Raw genomic sequence first — 17535 nt, 5'->3', positions numbered from 1 at the left:
AGCTTTGTCTGGGTGAATGTCAAAACACGCATTCTTGATTTCATTACGGGAGGGCAATTTAAGGAGTGTTTCATTCATCTCTTCTATCACACACGGTGTTAAAGCAACTATCACTGTAGAAGATCGTGGTCTTTCAGTAGAGGTAAAGAGATCGTGGTAGTAAAAAGAGATGGTATTAACAATTTCATGTTCTTCGTAGACTGTATTTCCCTGTTCTGACTCGAGGACAGAAATATTGTTAATAGCTTTTCGGCTCTTTGTTGCAGTATGAAAGAAACCGGTGTTCTTATCTCCGAGTGCTAGCCAGAGTTGGCGACTACGTTGTTTCCAAAACTCCTCTTCTTTATGGTAAGCGTCAGCTAGTTGTCTGTTTAGATCATCCAAGAGGGTTTGGGGGCTTGAATCCGTAGTCATAGCTTCCTCAAGTTATTCCCTGAGTTCATTGATTACCTTTTGGCTGTTTACTTGTTGTTCTTTTGACCAGGTTATTATTGCAGCTCTACAAAGATGGAGACGTTTGTCTACTGAAGCTTCATGGCAAGTATTCCAAGCATTGAAAATAAGTCTTTTAAGTTCTGGTATGTGCCTTAGTCCTCTATCATAGCGAAACAGACCTTTTCTTCTTTTGCGAACAGGGTCGAAAGACGAAACTAGCGGCTGGTGATCAGAACCTTCAAAACGAAGGTATTCACTTTTACCAGAAGGGTAGGCAATAGTCCATTCACTATTTGCCATGACCCTGTCAAGTCTACATCTAACAATGTGTGTGTGTCTTTTTCTCTCCAGGAGAGAAAGTTGCATGTATACTGTAGGTCATAAAGATCACAAGTAGACATAAGGGACCTAAAGTCAGAGAAAGATCCTTCTGATCTTGGTGGCCCCCCAACTTTCTCATTATAACCAGTGATATCATTGAAATCTCCCGTTAAGAACCAGGGCTCCGACCGAGAGGCAGTTTGTAGTTTTAGCTTCTCCCATATCTCAATTCTCTTAGTTCTGTCTGGCTCTCCGTACACAAAAGTAGCAAAGAAATACCTTCCTTTTGATTTTATTCTGGTATCAATTAGGTTATTACAAGAGCTTAGGATTTCCACTTCCAAACTTTATTTCCAGAATAATGCCAAACCACCTGCCCCTGGAGAGAGGGGGGGAACCAAGTGGTGTGATGGGTGATCAAGCCATTGAAGAGTTTGTAAGACCATATCAGATTGGTTTTTGGTCTCCATGAGGAAGATGAGGTCAAGACAAATATGTTTCTTGATGTCCTTCAGTCTCTAGACTGTTGTGGGGTTCCCCAACCCACAACAGTTCCAGCTTACGAACCTTAAGGAAGAGGAGTCGGCGGATTCTGAAAATCCACCTTCTTCTTCCTACTCGTTGGGAAGAGGGATACTCGTGGTGATGTTAATTGAGTTGGTTGGTGGGAGGCGTTACTTCCACGGGGTTGTGAGGTTCCTGGGTTACTCTTAGGATTTGGTATTTGAGAGGTCGGTTTTGGTGAAGAGGGACCCGAAATGGTTCTGGTAGGTTTTTTCTGATTTGGTTTTAGGGTAACTGATTTTGATCCTCCTTTTTGCTCCATGGTTTTCCTAGGAGATCCTCGGGTGAAGTTTTGTTTTTGAGTTTTAGCTCCCAAAAGCAGTTGGTTTCCTTTTGCAGGTTGTTTTTGGGTGGGTGGTCTACCTCTGCTTCTCTTGTTTGGATCTCCCAGATTTTGGCTGCGGTTGGAGGGAACAGTCATTGATATCTCAGGTGGGGAGTGAGGTGGTGAAGTGTTTGCATGCCGATGGCTCACCAGAGAAGCATTAGCCAGGTTTGCCTCCATTATCGAGTTTGCTGTATTCTCCATTAAGTTTTCAGATTCTCCTTGTAGCACTCGCATACGTCTAACAGCACTCTCTGTTGGATCAGGACATGCCATATACTGGATTGTGACTTCCCTTAGTTCGTTTAAAACATGTTCCCTAGAGGGGAGAATCCCAGATGGTATCAGATTTGTGTATGCCAGTGGTTGGGTTTCATTCAAGCAGTTTCCCAGCGGAGGTGGGGTTTGTGGATCAAGGCTTGAGATATTTCTTTCCAGTGGTGGTCTTCGTGCTCTAGATGAGATAGAGGGTTCTCCATGGGGTTCAGCTGATGAGTGTGTTTTTTCTCTCCATTGTAGGTTGCAGTTTGGGATGGGATGGTAACTGGGGCTCCTATTACGGTGAAGGGAGGAGCCACCCGTTTTGGAGAGGGATCTCGAGGGTGCTCGGGGAGAGGATCGCCTATTGGAGTTTAACCTTTGGTCTCGTGTGCCAAATCTTGCATCTTTGTGAAACTGGTTATGGTGATCCACGAACTCAAAAGGTCGTTTTCTAGAAGGCAGTCTTTGTTGTGGTTGATAACTTCTATCAACATTTTGGGTTCTGAAAAGTTGTTTTGGTGGCAGGAAATTATCTTGAGGCGTGTAGTAATTCCTTGAGACTGAGATGTGGGTGTCACTAGAATGACTTTGAGTTAGTTTCAGAGAGACTTCCTTTCTTGTCTCCTTCAGTCCCGGACATTGAAATTTGTCATGGGATAGGCGTAAGCAGTAAGTACAATAGTTTTTTAGATTCTTGTACTCTAGGCAGATAATGGCTTCACTACCATCTGGGAACTCGATGACCGTTTCCTTTGTTATAGGTTCCAACCCGTTGACAAGCACTTTTAGTTGGATGGATGAGTTGGAGATGTCCCAGTCGAAAATCTCTCCAAGAGCTTCTCCAATGGAGTGAACCATTTCTTTTTTCCAGTAGTGTTTTGGAAGGCTTTGGATTTCGAGCCAAAAGGGGATCATTGAAGGGAAATAGGGTGGAATCACGGGTTCCCAACGTTGTATTATGACCATCCATTGGTCAAAGTGGTAAGGTCTGTTGGCCAGAACTTGTTGGAGGTCAGTTTCAAGTTCAAATTTGAACTGGAAAACACCCTGACCCAGATCTGCTCCATCTGCTTTGCCTTTCAGGTTCTAGCGGTTGAGGAGGAAAGGGAAAATGGCCCACACTCGTTGACCCTTCGGGTTAGTGAGACGGCCTATCAGGATAAGCGAGTTCTCTTGGATTAGATCTGAAGTATCTAACTCTGGTGCCTTGATTCTCTTCTATGGAGGAGGTGAGTAACTCTCCTCTAGTCCTTTACCTTTCAAGTGATATGGTATGCGGTTTGCCATGGTGACAAGAGGTAGTTCAAAATGCAGGATTTAAGGTAGAGACCGTACGGTGTGGAGGAAAGAAAAACAGCGGAAAATAGGTTTAAACGTAAAGGGTTCAAATAGCAGAAAACGATTCTAAGCCGCACAGAAGTAGGAATAAATGCAACAGAGGGATTATGGTAATACCAGATTAGCAAAGCATTTGAATTCTGGTTGATGGTGTTTGGAGATCAACCATGAAAGAGTGAAGAAACAGTTGATCTTGGGGGAAGGTCCGATGGATAAAGCCTAGGTCCAGTTCTCATTGGTGGATAAGGGTGGGTAAGATCTGGATAAAAGGGCTCATCCTTCCCTCGGTTTACGTGCCTGGGAGAGTTTGAAAGCTTGTACGGATAGTTTTTTGTCCGGTGTTCTGTTTACACGCGCGGAAAATCAATGTTGACCAAACGAGAAAAAAAAAACCTGAAATGAAGGCTTAAACGGGATACGTATGAAAATTGTCATATTCACTATAAGAAATTATTGAATGGTAATGGGCCTTGAGTATATTCCAGAAAGCCTTTTAACAAGGATTAGATTAAATGCGAATCCCACATCGGAAGTTTAAGAGATATTGGTAGTGAGAGTTACAGTATAAATAGACTTCACTCTGCTGGGAGATAAAATCACGCAGCCATGTGGTGAGCACAAAGCGAACTATTCTTTCGCCTTTTACTAAAGAATACCGTGTGCTCTCCACGCTTAAGTGGCATACGCCTATTTTTGGAGGGTTCTCACTTCACCGTGAGTCCCAACAATCTCCTCTAGTATGAATATTTTAATTTGTTGCCTCGAACTTAGTTTGCGGTTATTGGGCCTTTCTAAGCCCAGTAGGATTTGTAAAATTGATACACAATATGAATTTGATTTTTATTGTAAAAAAGAAAAGAAGTATAGGAAGTAGGAACGAAACAAGGATATATTTTTTGTATATATATATATGCTGCAAGTTGAACAACGACGTTGAGCAAGTGGAGCATTTAAGGTGGAAACGTAACACTAAAAACTCGTCCTTAGGTTGTTTGTTGTTGTCTGTATCTCGTTTTAGATTCTCTCCAGCAGCTATGAACCTCTTCGTTGTCGTTTCAGCTGTCTTCTTCCTCGTTATCTCCGTCGCCTATCTTCCTCTGCTCAGTGACTTATGTAATGAACGCCTTACCATTCCTAAGCTTCCTTTTGTCTCAAATTAGAATTTATTTGGACTGTTTTTTGACTGATTCGATTCACGTTTCGCACAGATTGGTCAGCTCTCAAGTCTCTTCTTACACCACCGGTTGGTATCGTGGCTGATTTGTTAGTGAGGAATGGAACAATCTTCACCAGCGATACTTCTTTGCCATTTGCTGATTCCATGGCGATTCGTAATGGCAGGATTCTTAAAGTCGGAAGCTTTTCAACTCTCAAGGTCCTTCACACACTTCTTTCGATGTTCTGTTGTTGTATTAATGTTCAAGTGGTTTGATGACTTCGTCTGTTGCTTTTATACCTACTTCACTAGCATGAATGAATCTGAAAGTTTGATACTTCTTTTCTCGTTCTCATGTAATTTGTAATTTTTTCCATGTAAGACAGGGTTTGATAGGAGATGGAACTATTGAGGTGAACTTGGAAGGCAAAGTTGTAGTGCCTGGACTTATTGATTCACATGTTCATTTCATTTCCGGGGGATTGCAGGTGATTATGCAAACTTATTTCTGTGTTCTTTCTTCTTGAACAGTTGAACTGATATGTATATTGTCAAGTTAACCTGAGAGTAGATGACTACATGCCATTGTTTGATCAGATTCAGTCATGAAACAAGATACTATACTCTCTCTCGTTTACCTTAGCTCCTTTTCATTTAATGTTTTTTCGCTTGAGCATAGATGGCCCAAGTTGGACTTCGTGGAGTGAGTCAAAAAGATGAGTTTTGTAAACTGGTGAAGGACGCTGTGCAGAGTAATTAAATATTTCATTATCTTGAACAATCATATAGTGGTTACACTTACATTCCTTTATTGGTGTCCGTTTTTAGTTATATGTGTACAGTGTACAGTGAACACTGTTTAAAGTTGGTGGCTTTCTTTAGTAGTGGGAGAGTGAGTATTTATTAATTCATTTATGCTGCATTTATCTGATGAACAACAAATTTCAGATGCAAAAGAAGGCTCATGGATTCTAGGTGGTGGATGGAACAATGATGTTTGGGGAGGAGAAATGCCCTCTGCATCATGGATTGATGATATCTCCCCTCATAATCCTGTATAAAGCCTGTTGACTTTTTTCTGCTTGTCAATAGTCAACATATCGCCTTACTTATGTTTATTTCTCTTCATTTAGGTTTGGTTGATTAGGATGGATAGTCATATGGCATTGGCAAATTCCCTTGCGCTTAGGATGGCTGGTGTAACAAGTTTAACGGAAGATCCAGTTGGTGGAACCATAATGAGGATGCCTAGTGGCGGTAATGCTTTTCTTAAGTAATGTATCTAATATGTAAATTGCAGAGGAACTTTATGTTTTGTGGGTGTATACTTATCATCAGCTGGTACTTACTTTTATGCTTGAATCAATGCAGAGCCGACAGGTCTTTTGATAGATGCTGCTATGGAGCTTGTCACTCCATGGGTTAAAGAAATCTCTGTAGATGAACGTAGGGAAGCACTTTTTAGAGCTAGCAAATATGCTTTGACTAGAGGCGTAACAACTGTTGTTGATCTCGGAAGGTACTTTCCTGGCACTACGGATGAGCTCTCCTGGAAAGACTTTCAAGGTGCAATATATCAAATTCACACTTGCTTGCTGCTGAAATAGAGAGAATTTGATGACTCTTACCTGACAGCTATAGAATAGAAACTCATTTGAGTTCCATACTCCTTTTTATGGTACAGATGTCTATCTATGGGCTGATTCCTCGAAGAAGATGATGATACGGACTTGCTTGTTTTTCCCGATAACGACATGGTCACGTTTAATGGTATGGTTTCTTCAGAAGCAACTCTTGTTCTCTGATAAATAGAATAGAGTATATGTACAAGCAGTTTTGTGCTTCTTTAGCATGAGAAACTTCAAGCATATTTTATAGCATTCTTCAGCTTCAAGTTTTGTAATTTACATTGAATTCTCATTTTTTATTGTGAGCTGCATCTCATTTATAGTCACTGTAACTTTGGCCGTTCCTGATTTTCAAATTCTCTTTCGATGTTTGATGTGCTTTCAAACTTGAGTATATTCTCTTTCAAATTCTCTTTTCACAGTTACTGCATTTACTTGAAATTCTGTTTTGACTTCATACTTGTAGGATCTTAAGCTTCAGATGGGATCTGTACTGAGTGAATGGTTGTATCTAGGTGGCGTCAAAGCATTTCTTGATGGCTCTCTAGGTTCTAACAGTGCACTTTTTTACGAGGTAAAGAATATACTAATTCATCTGCTATATATTCCTTGAAATTATTTTCATATTGTTCACATTCATCAAATATACACTAATTGTATTTTATCTTTCAGCAGCACTAAAACGTCCCACGTCTTATATCTGTTTGCAGGAATATATTGATACACCTGGGAATTATGGGTTATTAGTGATGGATCCTGAGAAACTTTCTAACTTCACAATGGCAGCTGACAAAGCAGGGCTTCAGGTTTTTCCTTGCTTACTTCTGTCCAAATGTTTAATCATCATATCGTCCTATTAGTTTTGCTTATTTAGATCTTTTTCTGCTGTGATGAAGGTTGCTATCCATGCAATAGGCGACAAAGCTAATGACATGGTCCTTGACATGTACGAATCGGTTGCTGAAACCAATGGAGACCGAGATAGAAGATTTAGGGTGAAGTTTGCTATTAAAAAAACCTATTCCTCTGAGCTATTTGCTTCTTCTGTCTGTACTTTAATATCTCTGACTTCCTGGTTACAGATTGAGCATGCCCAACATTTGGCACCAGGATCAGCCAACCGGTTTGGTCAACTTCACATTGTAGCTTCAGTTCAGGTAAGTTATTTCCCGGCATTGAGCATTTTGGGCTTAAAACTCACTTTCTTGATCTAACGTATCTAATACTCGTGTACAGCCGGATCATTTGCTTGATGATGCTGAGTCTGTTGTTAAGAAGCTCGGTTCTGAGAGAGGCCTAACGGAGTCTTATCAATGCCAATCTCTCTTAAATGGCAATGCACTCTTGGCACTTGGTTCAGACTGGCCTGTACGTTTTCGATAATCTCCACATATATTCAAACTATGAATTCAAGCTTAACTTTGTGAATTTTCCCGCCAGGTAGCAGACATTAACCCGTTGAACAGTATTAGAACCGCGGTGAAACGAATACCTCCCAAGTGGAGTCACGCTTGGATTCCATCTGAACGCATATCTTTTACCGATGCGCTTGCTGCGTATTAAGCTTCTTCTCTAAACAATCTCAAAGTCTTTTCTCTACTTTCTAAATGCATTCTCTCAAGCATTCTTGTTGTTGATAATCGCAGGGTCACGATATCAGCTGCACGAGCAGCCTTTCTGGATCATCACATAGGGTCTTTAACTCCTGGGAAGCTTGCGGATTTTGCTGTACTGTCAACAAGTTCATGGGATGAGTTCTCGAAAGACGGCTCTACTTCAGTGTTTGCAACTTATGTAGGAGGAAAGCAATTGTATCCATGAATGATGAAATCTCTAAATCTTAGAAGCTAAAAATTGTACTATTTCTCAATTTTTTTCTAGGCCTCATGGAAATGTATATTGATATGATAATGACATTTGGCTTCATATATTCAAGAAACAAGAAATCTTAAAAACTTCAGAAAATTTAAGAAAATGTTGTTGGTGTAGCCAATGGACACGAGAAGACATGGACGCGGGAAGAAAAGCCAATGAGTTGTGTACCTGTACTATATCATTGCATATAGAGCTAATATCATCTTTAATATTGTTATATTTTATCTCTAAAAACAGAGCAATTCTATAATAGAGATCGTTTTTATTACAATGTATTATGTATACCTCTGTTTTTTTTCGTTCTAAAAAGTAATATTTCATATAGATTCTATTTTTATTGTATTAATACCTTTTACTTATAATATTTGCAACTCTATTAATTATAGATTAAAAAAATAGCAGTAGTAGATGCAGTGTAACTGTCGATCGTAAATGTACGGTGAACTTGGATAATGATTGAATCGTGCACAAGAGCACTTTTGTTAAAGAGTATTTCGACCCTTATCAAAAGCCTTAGGTTACACGAAATCCCTCGCATGATACGACAATCAAAGTTTCACTCTTGTTCTAGGCTAAGATACAAGAGAAACAAATAGAATTTTTTCTAGCGTTTGTTTTGTGTTATCACAAGAGAATCGCTCGACTTCTCTCTCTTTCTTCTCGTGATATATACTCTGTTTTTTGTGCAACAAAACAGAGTGTGTATATATATATGACCAACGGTTGTTTACGAATGTTTGCAACCATTAGTTTAATAACCACAAACCAAAAGTCACAATGGTTTATTAATATAACCTGTTGATACACTTAAATTTCCAACATTCCTCCCCCATTTAAATGTAAAATTTGATTCACGACATTAGTAACACATAAACCAAACTCATGCATCAATATAAATATCATAACGATTGAATTTATATCTTAGTGACATTACACATTTCAAATGTCCGAGAATTAGGATATCCTATGGATTGAATCCTTTCAACTCATTTTGGACACTTGAAGATAATACACACATGAATTTCCACACTACTCTAAGCGTTTATACTTGACACTATTATAAGTTATGTGTCCCTATCCATTCATGAGTATATAGGAAGCTAAGTCCAAGCTTCTTGATGCGGCTCCACTTCGTACTCATATAGGTAGATCTTTTAATCTTGCACCTGCAAATGCAATTTTTCAAAAGATCTATTAGGAAGAGAACTTCAACATAATCCTTTCTTGCAGGTTCAAGCACTTACTTTGGGATGATACAACAAGTGCTTCAATCTTTAACTGTAAGCTTTCCACATTGAATTCAGCCTCTAACGTTGTATTAGAGGGAAATTGGGTATCCCACAATTAAAAAAATTCAAATGGACTTTAAACCCATCCCTCTAGCCGACTTGATCACCAAGTCTCTAGCTAACCCTTTAGTCAAGTGATCCGCTAGATTTTGTTCAGACCGAACAAACTGTATGGTAATAGCTCCATGAGTGATCAACTCACGTATCATGCTATGTCTAACACCCAGGTGTCGTGACTTACCATTATACACTTGACTATAAGCTCTAGCTAAAGTGGCTTTACTATCACAATGTATACAAATTGGTGATACCGGTCTCGGCCACAATGGAATCTTATAGACTAAATTTCTTAGCCATTCCGCCTCTTTGCTAGCAGCCGCTAATGCTATGAACTCCGATTCCATAGTCGAACTTGTAATACAAGTTTGTTTTCTAGAAGCCCAAGAAATGGCACCTCCTCCAAGCAAGAACACCCAACCACTTGTAGAAGAGTTACTTTCTACGTTGGAGTTCCAACTTGCATCGGAATATCCTTCTAAAACCGAAGGAAATCCGAGATAAGACAAACCATAATTTATGGTTCTTTTCAAGTACTTAAGCACCCGTCTTATAGCTTGCCAATGGTGAGTACTAGGGTTACTAGTATATCTACTCAGCTTTCCTACCGCATAAGCTATATCTGGTCTAGTACTTGTCATGACATACATTAAACAGCCAATAAGTTGTGAGTACTCGAGTTGTGAAATCGCTTTTCCCGCACTAGGCATAAGTTTCACACTTGCATCCATGGGAGTGCTCACAGGAGAACATTTCTCATAATTGAACCTTTTTAGAACCTTTTCAATGTAATGAGATTGAGATAAACATAGGCCTTTGTTCTCACGCTTGATTCGAATTCCAAGAATCACATCCACCTCCCCCATGTCTTTCATGGCAAAATTTGATGACAAGAACTCTTTTGCAAGTTCTACTTGTCTTAAGTCAGTACCAAAGATCAACATGTCATCAACATATAAACAAATGATTACTCCATTACCGGAATCATCAAATTTGCTATATAAGCACTTGTCCGCTTGATTCAGCTTGAATCTATTTGATAAGATAGCCTCATCAAATCTTTGATGCCACTGTTTAGGTGCTTGCTTCAGCCCATACAATGACTTTATTAACTTACACACCTTTTGCTCATTCTCGGGCATAACAAACCCTTCAGGCTGCTTCATATAGACTTCTTCTTCCAAAACACCTTTCAAGAACGATGTTTTTAACATCCATTTGGTGGATCACAAGATCATTAATAGCAGCAAAAGCAATTAATAATCTTATAGAAGATATTCTAGCAACAGGAGCATAAGTATCGAAATAATCGATACCTTCCTTTTGTCTAAAGCCTTGGATAACCAATCTATCTTTAAACTTGTCAATTGTTCCATCGACTTTCATCTACTTTTTGAAGATCCACTTGCAGCCTAAAGGCTTGCAACCAGGTGGGAGATCCGTTAAGATCCATGTATTATTCTCTACGATGGAGCCTATCTCATCGTTGACTGCTTCTTTCCAAAACGCAACGTCTTGAGACTTCATAGCCTCATCAAACGTTCTAGGGTCCTCATCAATATGATAACAGTATGAATATTGAAATTCAACCTCATCTCTTGACCCCTCAACTAAATAAAGCTGAAAATCAGGACCAAAAGATTTTTCAATTCTTCCTCGCTTGCTCTTGCGGAGCATAGGTGACGCGGTAGAAGGAATGAGTATGTAATCTCCTTCTTTTGTTCCATTTGAACTAGGAACCAGGTCCTTTGGTCTAGGTATTGATGAAAAATGTGTCTCATCAAATATTGCATCTCTTGACTCAATCACGGTGTTAACCGATTTAGAATCATTAGGTTATATGACATAGAACCTATAAGCCTTGAAATGCTCAGCATATCCAATAAAGATGCAATCAATACCTCTTTCTCCCAAAGTTTTAATCTTTGGTTGGGGTAGTCTAACAACCGCCCTACAGCCCCAAACTCGAAGATAATGCAAGTTTGGTTTCTCTTTGTACCAAAGCTCATATGGGGTAATCTTGTTCCTTTTGTTAGGAACCCTATTTAATAAATAGCAAGCCGTTAACATGGCTTCACCCCAAAATCTGTCACTTAATCCTGAATAAGATAACATGGAATTAACCATTTCTTTTAGGACTCTATTTTTTCTCTCAGATACACCATTTTGTTGTGGTGTATATGGAGCTGTAGTCTCATGTATAATTCCCACAGACTGAAAATAAACAGGATCATAATACTCTCCACCTCTATCGGTGCGTAACTTCTTAATCAAGTCACTATGTTGTAATTCAACCTCAGTTTTATAAACCTTAAATTTATCTAAGGCTTCATCTTTAGCATGTAATAGATAAACATAACAAAAACGAGTATGATCATCTATGACAGTGATGAAATACTTTTTGTTCCCTAAAGATGGTGTAGCATGCAAATCACATAGATCACTATGTACAAGTTCTAGCACCTTAGAATTCCTTTCAATACTCTTAAAAGGTTTTCTAACTATCTTAGTCAACATACAAGTACTGCACTTCTCTAAATTCATGTCAAAATTAGGAATCAATCCTTCTTTAGACATATCAATCATTCTTTTATAGTGCACATGACCTAATCTTAAATGCCATAGAGAAGAATCATTTTTGCTAGAACATGCCATGTAAATAGAACTCACAACTTTATTAATATTAAGCATAAACATGCCATTACAAAAATATCCAAATCCAACAAAGACACCAGCCTTAGATACATACTTATCAGACTCATACACTTGTTTATAACCACACTTATTTAAAACACTACCAGAGACTAAGTTCTTCCTAATTCCGGGTACATGAAGTACATTGTTGAGATCAATAGTTTTCCCGGAACTAAACTCCAACACCACTTTTCCACGGCCTAGGATAGGAGCGGTTGACTCGTTGCCCATATGAAGTACGGAACCATCTTGAACTAGTTCATATGTCTTGAACCAGCCACGATCATTGCAAACATGTGTAGTTGCACCCGAGTCAATCCACCACGTCACTCCATCATCCTGCATATAAAATGCCTCAGAAATGTTTGATACATAATACACATGTGAATGTGAATCATTTACAAGATTCTGACCTTGATGAGTGATTTGGCCTTGGTCCTTAGACCCTTGCCCTGAACGGTTTTGTCCCGTTCTATTCTTATCCTTTGCAGCTCGACAATCACGTCTAAAATGACCCGGCTTGTTACAAAACCAACAAACGCTCTTAGCTTTTTGTTAGGTCCACCGTAAGTGTTGTCATTAAAGGGACATTTCTTCCCCTTATTCTTCATCTTAGAACTCCCACCTTCCTCCATCATATTGATTGAAGAAGGTTCAACCTCTTTGGGTTTTCCACCCTCTTGCACCCTTAGAGATTCCTCTATGCGCAAATGGCTACCAAGTTGTACAAGAGACAACTCTTCCTTTTTGTGTTTTAACATGCGCCTAAAATCCTTCCATGAAGGCGGCAACTTGTCAATGATACTCGACACCAAGATGGATTCATCCATCTTCATGTTATGTTGAGCGAATTGCCCTAGGATGCGAAGCAATTCATTGTATTGCTCTATAACAGACCTTGAATCAGACATCTTGTAATTATTAAAATTACTAACAAGGAACTTCTTACTAGAAGCATCCTCAGCCATGTACGTTGATTCCAACGCATCCCATAGTTCCTTTGCAGATTCGACATTTTGATAGACATCAAAGAGAGGATCAGACATACCGTTAAGAATGTGGCCACGACATATGTAGTCATCGTTCTCCCACTTAAGTTGCTTCCTTGTCTCCTCCACAGATTCCTTCTCCGCATCCTCCGTCACGGTAGGCATTGGCATGCTTAGAACATACACCACATTGAGTGTGGTGAGAAGGAAATGCATCTTCTTCTGCCATCTTCGAAAGTCCACTCCCTCAAACTTATCCAACTTCCCAAATTTTGAAGTCATCTCACGCACTGATGCACTCGTCATGTTCACCAGAAAATACTCTTTAAGAATGTAGTAGATGCGGTGTAACTCTCGATCGTAACGTACGGTCAACTTGGATAATGATTGAATCGCACACAAGAGCAATTTCCTTAAAGAGTATTTCGACCCTTATCAAAAGCCTTGGGTTACACGAAATCTCTCGCAGGATATGGCAATCAAAGTTTCACTCTTGTTCTAGGCTAAGATACAAGAGAAACAAATAGAATTTTTCTAGTGTTTGTTTTGTGTTATCACAAGAGAATCGCTCGACTTCTCTCTCTTTCTTCTCTTGATATATATTCTGTTTTTTGTGTTTGTTAGTCTGTTTTTTGTGCAACAAAACAGTGTGTATATATATATGACCAACGGTTGTTTACGAATGTTTGCAACCATTCGTTTAATAACCACAAACCAAAAGTCACAATGGTTTATTAATATAATCTGTTGATACATTTAAATTTCCAACATATTTTAGAGGTGGATATAGAAGATAAAAGACAAAATATAGAGATGGTTAGAGATGCCCTAATCAAAGGGATTCACATAATTTAAAATTTAGATTTCAAGTGGAACGTGACATTAAATTTGTATGTATGCAAGTTGAGCCAAGTTAATGCATATAGAGCTAATGAAGTTGTTATCAAAGGGATTCGCATAATTTAAAATTTTGGTTTCAAGTGGAACGTGGCATTAAATTTGTATATATAACCTTCAAAAGGAACAAAAAGAGCTTACGAAGTTGAGCATTACGAGTGGAACGTAATATTGAATTTGTCCTTAGGTTGTTGATGTTGTTTTAAATTTCTCCGGCAGCTATGAACCTCTTCGTTGTCGTTTCGGCTGTCATCTTCCTCCTTATCTCCGTCGCGTATCTTCCTCTGCTCACTGACTTATGTAATGACGGATGACGCCTTTCCATTGCTAACTAGCTCCCCTTTTCTCAAATTAGTTTGTTTTTTTTTTTGTTTCGACTGATTCCATTTTATGTTCGCTGATTGGTCAGCTCTCAAGTCTCTTCTTACACCACCGGTGGCGGATTTGTTGGTGAGAAATGGAACAATATTCACCAGCGATAGCTCTTTGCCATTTGCTGATTCCATGGCGATTCGTAATGGCAGGATTCTCAAAGTCGGAAGCTTTTCAACTCTCAAGGTCCTTAACACTTCTTTCAGTGTTCAATGTGGTTGTTGCTGACTTGCTCTGTATTAACGTTCAAGTGGTTTGATGACTTTGTCTTTGTCTGCTGCTTTTATACTTACATCATTAGCAATAGCATGAATGAAACTGAGCGTTTGATACCTTCTTCTCATTCTCATGTAAATTACAATTTTGATGAAGACAGGGTTTGATAGGAGATGGAACTATTGAGGTGAACTTGGAAGGGAAAGTTGTAGTGCCTGGACTAATTGATTCACATGTTCATTTCATTTCTGGGGGATTACAGGTGACTATGCATGCAAACTTATTTCTGTGTTCTTTATTCTTGAACTCATATGTATATTGTCAAGTTAACCTATACTCTCTCGTTTACCTTATCTCCTTTTCATTTAATGTTTTTTTCTCTTGAGCATAGATGGCCCAAGTTGAACTTGGCGGAGTGAGTTACTTCCCGGCATTGAGCATTTTGGGCTTAAAAACTCACTTTCTTGATCTAAACATATCTAATGCATGCTCCTAAACAGCCAGATCATATTCTTCATGATGCGTATTCTGTTGTTAAGAAGCTCGGTTCTGAGAGAGCGCAAAGGGACTCTTATCTATTCCAGTCTCTCTTAAATGGCAATGCACTCTTGGCATTTGGTTCAGACTGGCCTGTACGTTTTCGATAATATCTCCACATACAAAGTTTTTTTTACTATATATTCGAACTAGGAATTTCAAGGCTCAACTGTGTGATTTTCCCTCCAGGCTGCGGATCTTTACCCGTTGCAGAGTATCAGAACCGCGGTTAAACGAATACCTCCCAAGTGGAGTCACGCTTGGATTCTATCTGAATGCATCTCTGTCACCGATGTGCTGATTGCGTATTAATTAAGCCTCTTCTCTAACAATTCAAACTCTTTTCTCTACTTTACTAAAATGCATTTTTTTCTCAAGCATTCTTGATGTTGATAATCGTAGGGTCACGATATCAGCTGCACGAGCAGCGTTTCTGGATCATCACATAGGGTCTTTAACTCCTGGGAAGCTCGCGGATTTTGCTGTCACAAATTGATGGGATGAGTTCTCGAAAGACGGGTCTACTTCAGTGTTTGCAACTTATGTAGGAGGAAAGCAGTTCTACCCATGAATGATGAAATCTCTAAAATCTTAATTAGAAACTAAGGGTGTGAATGGTTGCAGCGGTTGGGGCGGACAAATCCATATGCGGATTAGACCGCTTTTTATTTACCATTCATCAATCATAGTCCATAGTGGTGCGGTCCAAAGAAAACAGAAACAAAACCGCAGCGGACCAACTGCGGACCATTTTTACACATAAATAGAATTGGACCGTTGCGGTCTGTTGTCTACATAAAAAATACAGCGGTCTAGTCCACAGACAGATTTGTCCGCCCCGACCGCGGTTACCATTCATAACCTAAGAATTGTATGATTGTCAAAAAAAACAAACTTAATTCCCAGTTTTTTTAGGCGTAGTGGAAATGTATATTGGTATGACATTTGGCTTCATATATTAAATGTTGTTGGTGTCGGCCAAAGGATATTTGCAAAGAGGTGTTGTTGGTGTAACGAAAGAGAGCCATGGACATTGGACGCTGAAGAAAAGCCAATGAGATGTGTAGCCACTACAAAAAAAATGGGTATATTGTATCACTTAAATTGTATCATAAAATTAAGTAATGTAACTTCGAATTACTTCTTTAAAAATGAAACAAATAAATATAATTAAGTATCAGTTATTAAAATGATGTTTTAATAAACTAATTTGACATTAATTAAATAAAATTGATTTAACCTGTATGCGTTTGTATCACTTTTAAAAAAATTGATATCAATTATAAATTCACATCATTTAGATAATTGATGAATCTTTTTATTTTATTGAAATCACTTTTAAATATGATACAAAATTTATATCGATAAAAACTGATGTTAATTTACACTAGCTATAATAAAAAATCACTTACTTATTTATTTATTGTCAACAAAAAGCCAAGGAAAAAAATTAATGAATTAATGTAATTACTTATTTTTTATTGTTGTCAATATTTTTTTTCTTTAGTTGGTAGTTAATGTGGGATTTTTACAATCCCACATCCACCACTTCTTAAGGAGAGGTGAGATCTATCTATTATAAATACTTTAGTTTAGTGGGATAACAACTAATTGTGGGCCCATTATAAATATAGTAGAAATAATATATACTATAGATATCAATATAATATATAAACAAATATGATGGAAAATATAAATAATTAAATATTTTTCTGTAATTTATTATAATATTGATTTTAACATCATGGTTTTAAAAATGGTATAACTATTTTACATTAGTTTTGATAAATGATACAAATATTTTATATCAATTCAGTAATTGAAACAAATATTTATTTCAAATGATACAAATGATTTGCATCAACAAAATGTAAATAATTTGTTTAAGTGATGCAAATTATTTTAACATCATTTAAACATGATACAAACAAATGAAATAAATATTATATTGATATCTATAGTATATATTATTTCCAACACAATTAGTTATATAACCAGAGAGCCCCGAAAAACTTTTAAGTTATATTGTCAATAATTCCATTTGGTTTATTTTCTCAATTTTGATTCAGGGATACAAAATCATACAATAATTTTAGCCGGTTTGTCTCCTAATGTCTTTTGCACTCAACATTGCTATCTCAAAGCTAAACTACTTTTAGAATAGTTAAAATATTACAAAATAGATGTTTAATTGTATTTGCTTTTGGTCATAAATTATTATTGATTCAGTTCGATGTGATTGGTTTTGATGTTAGAAGCATTGTCATTTATATCGATTACAATGTATAAAGTAAGTTCACTAGATGAAAACCTTAATTAAGGGTGAAGCAATACAAAAAATGCTATAAATTGCCAATTGTGCATCGTATGTCCACTCATTTGCTGCTTTTAGTAATAGAGAGCTACATATATATAATTTCTATTTTGTGAATATAATTATATTATATTAGTGTATTTTAATTTATATATGATATAGTTAATTTGTATACATGCAAAAATGAAATTCATTTATTTATTGACCAACAAAAAGTGAAAATTAGCAAAAGCCTGTAAGTTCATAGCTTTTCCTCAACAAAATATT

General features: G+C 37.8%; 1 protein-coding gene and 1 non-coding gene across 3 annotated transcripts; both read left to right on the top strand.

Annotated features, from left to right (window-relative positions):
• The first annotated feature begins 3846 nt into the window (after positions 1-3846).
• On the top strand, positions 3847-3964 carry LOC147946152 (U5 spliceosomal RNA). Its single transcript, XR_015597890.1, has one exon. It is a non-coding gene; the product is annotated as a U5 spliceosomal RNA (small nuclear RNA).
• On the top strand, positions 3848-7993 carry LOC104781475 (protein LONG AFTER FAR-RED 3). 2 transcript variants are annotated; one of them, XM_010506153.3, is made up of 15 exons: positions 3848-4357; positions 4453-4619; positions 4787-4888; positions 5080-5152; positions 5349-5455; positions 5534-5657; positions 5772-5966; positions 6085-6170; positions 6495-6602; positions 6739-6834; positions 6925-7023; positions 7111-7185; positions 7265-7396; positions 7469-7584; positions 7675-7993. In XM_010506153.3, exons 1-15 carry the CDS (start codon positions 4072-4074, stop codon positions 7847-7849), a joined length of 1941 nt encoding a protein of 646 aa, XP_010504455.2. In that variant the 5' UTR covers positions 3848-4071; the 3' UTR covers positions 7850-7993. The 2 variants fall into 2 exon arrangements, with proteins under 2 accessions (XP_010504455.2, XP_087366766.1); XM_087510640.1 differs by lacking the exon at positions 5080-5152 and having other exon boundaries at positions 4134-4357.
• The last annotated feature ends 9542 nt before the right edge of the window (positions 7994-17535 follow it).

The sequence above is a fragment of the Camelina sativa genome, chromosome 4 (genome assembly GCF_030686135.1).
Source record: "Camelina sativa cultivar CO46 ecotype springtype chromosome 4, ASM3068613v1".
NCBI lineage: Eukaryota > Viridiplantae > Streptophyta > Magnoliopsida > Brassicales > Brassicaceae > Camelina > Camelina sativa.
Note: the sequence above shows the minus strand (reverse complement) of the source record. Positions and strands in the feature narration are given on the sequence as shown.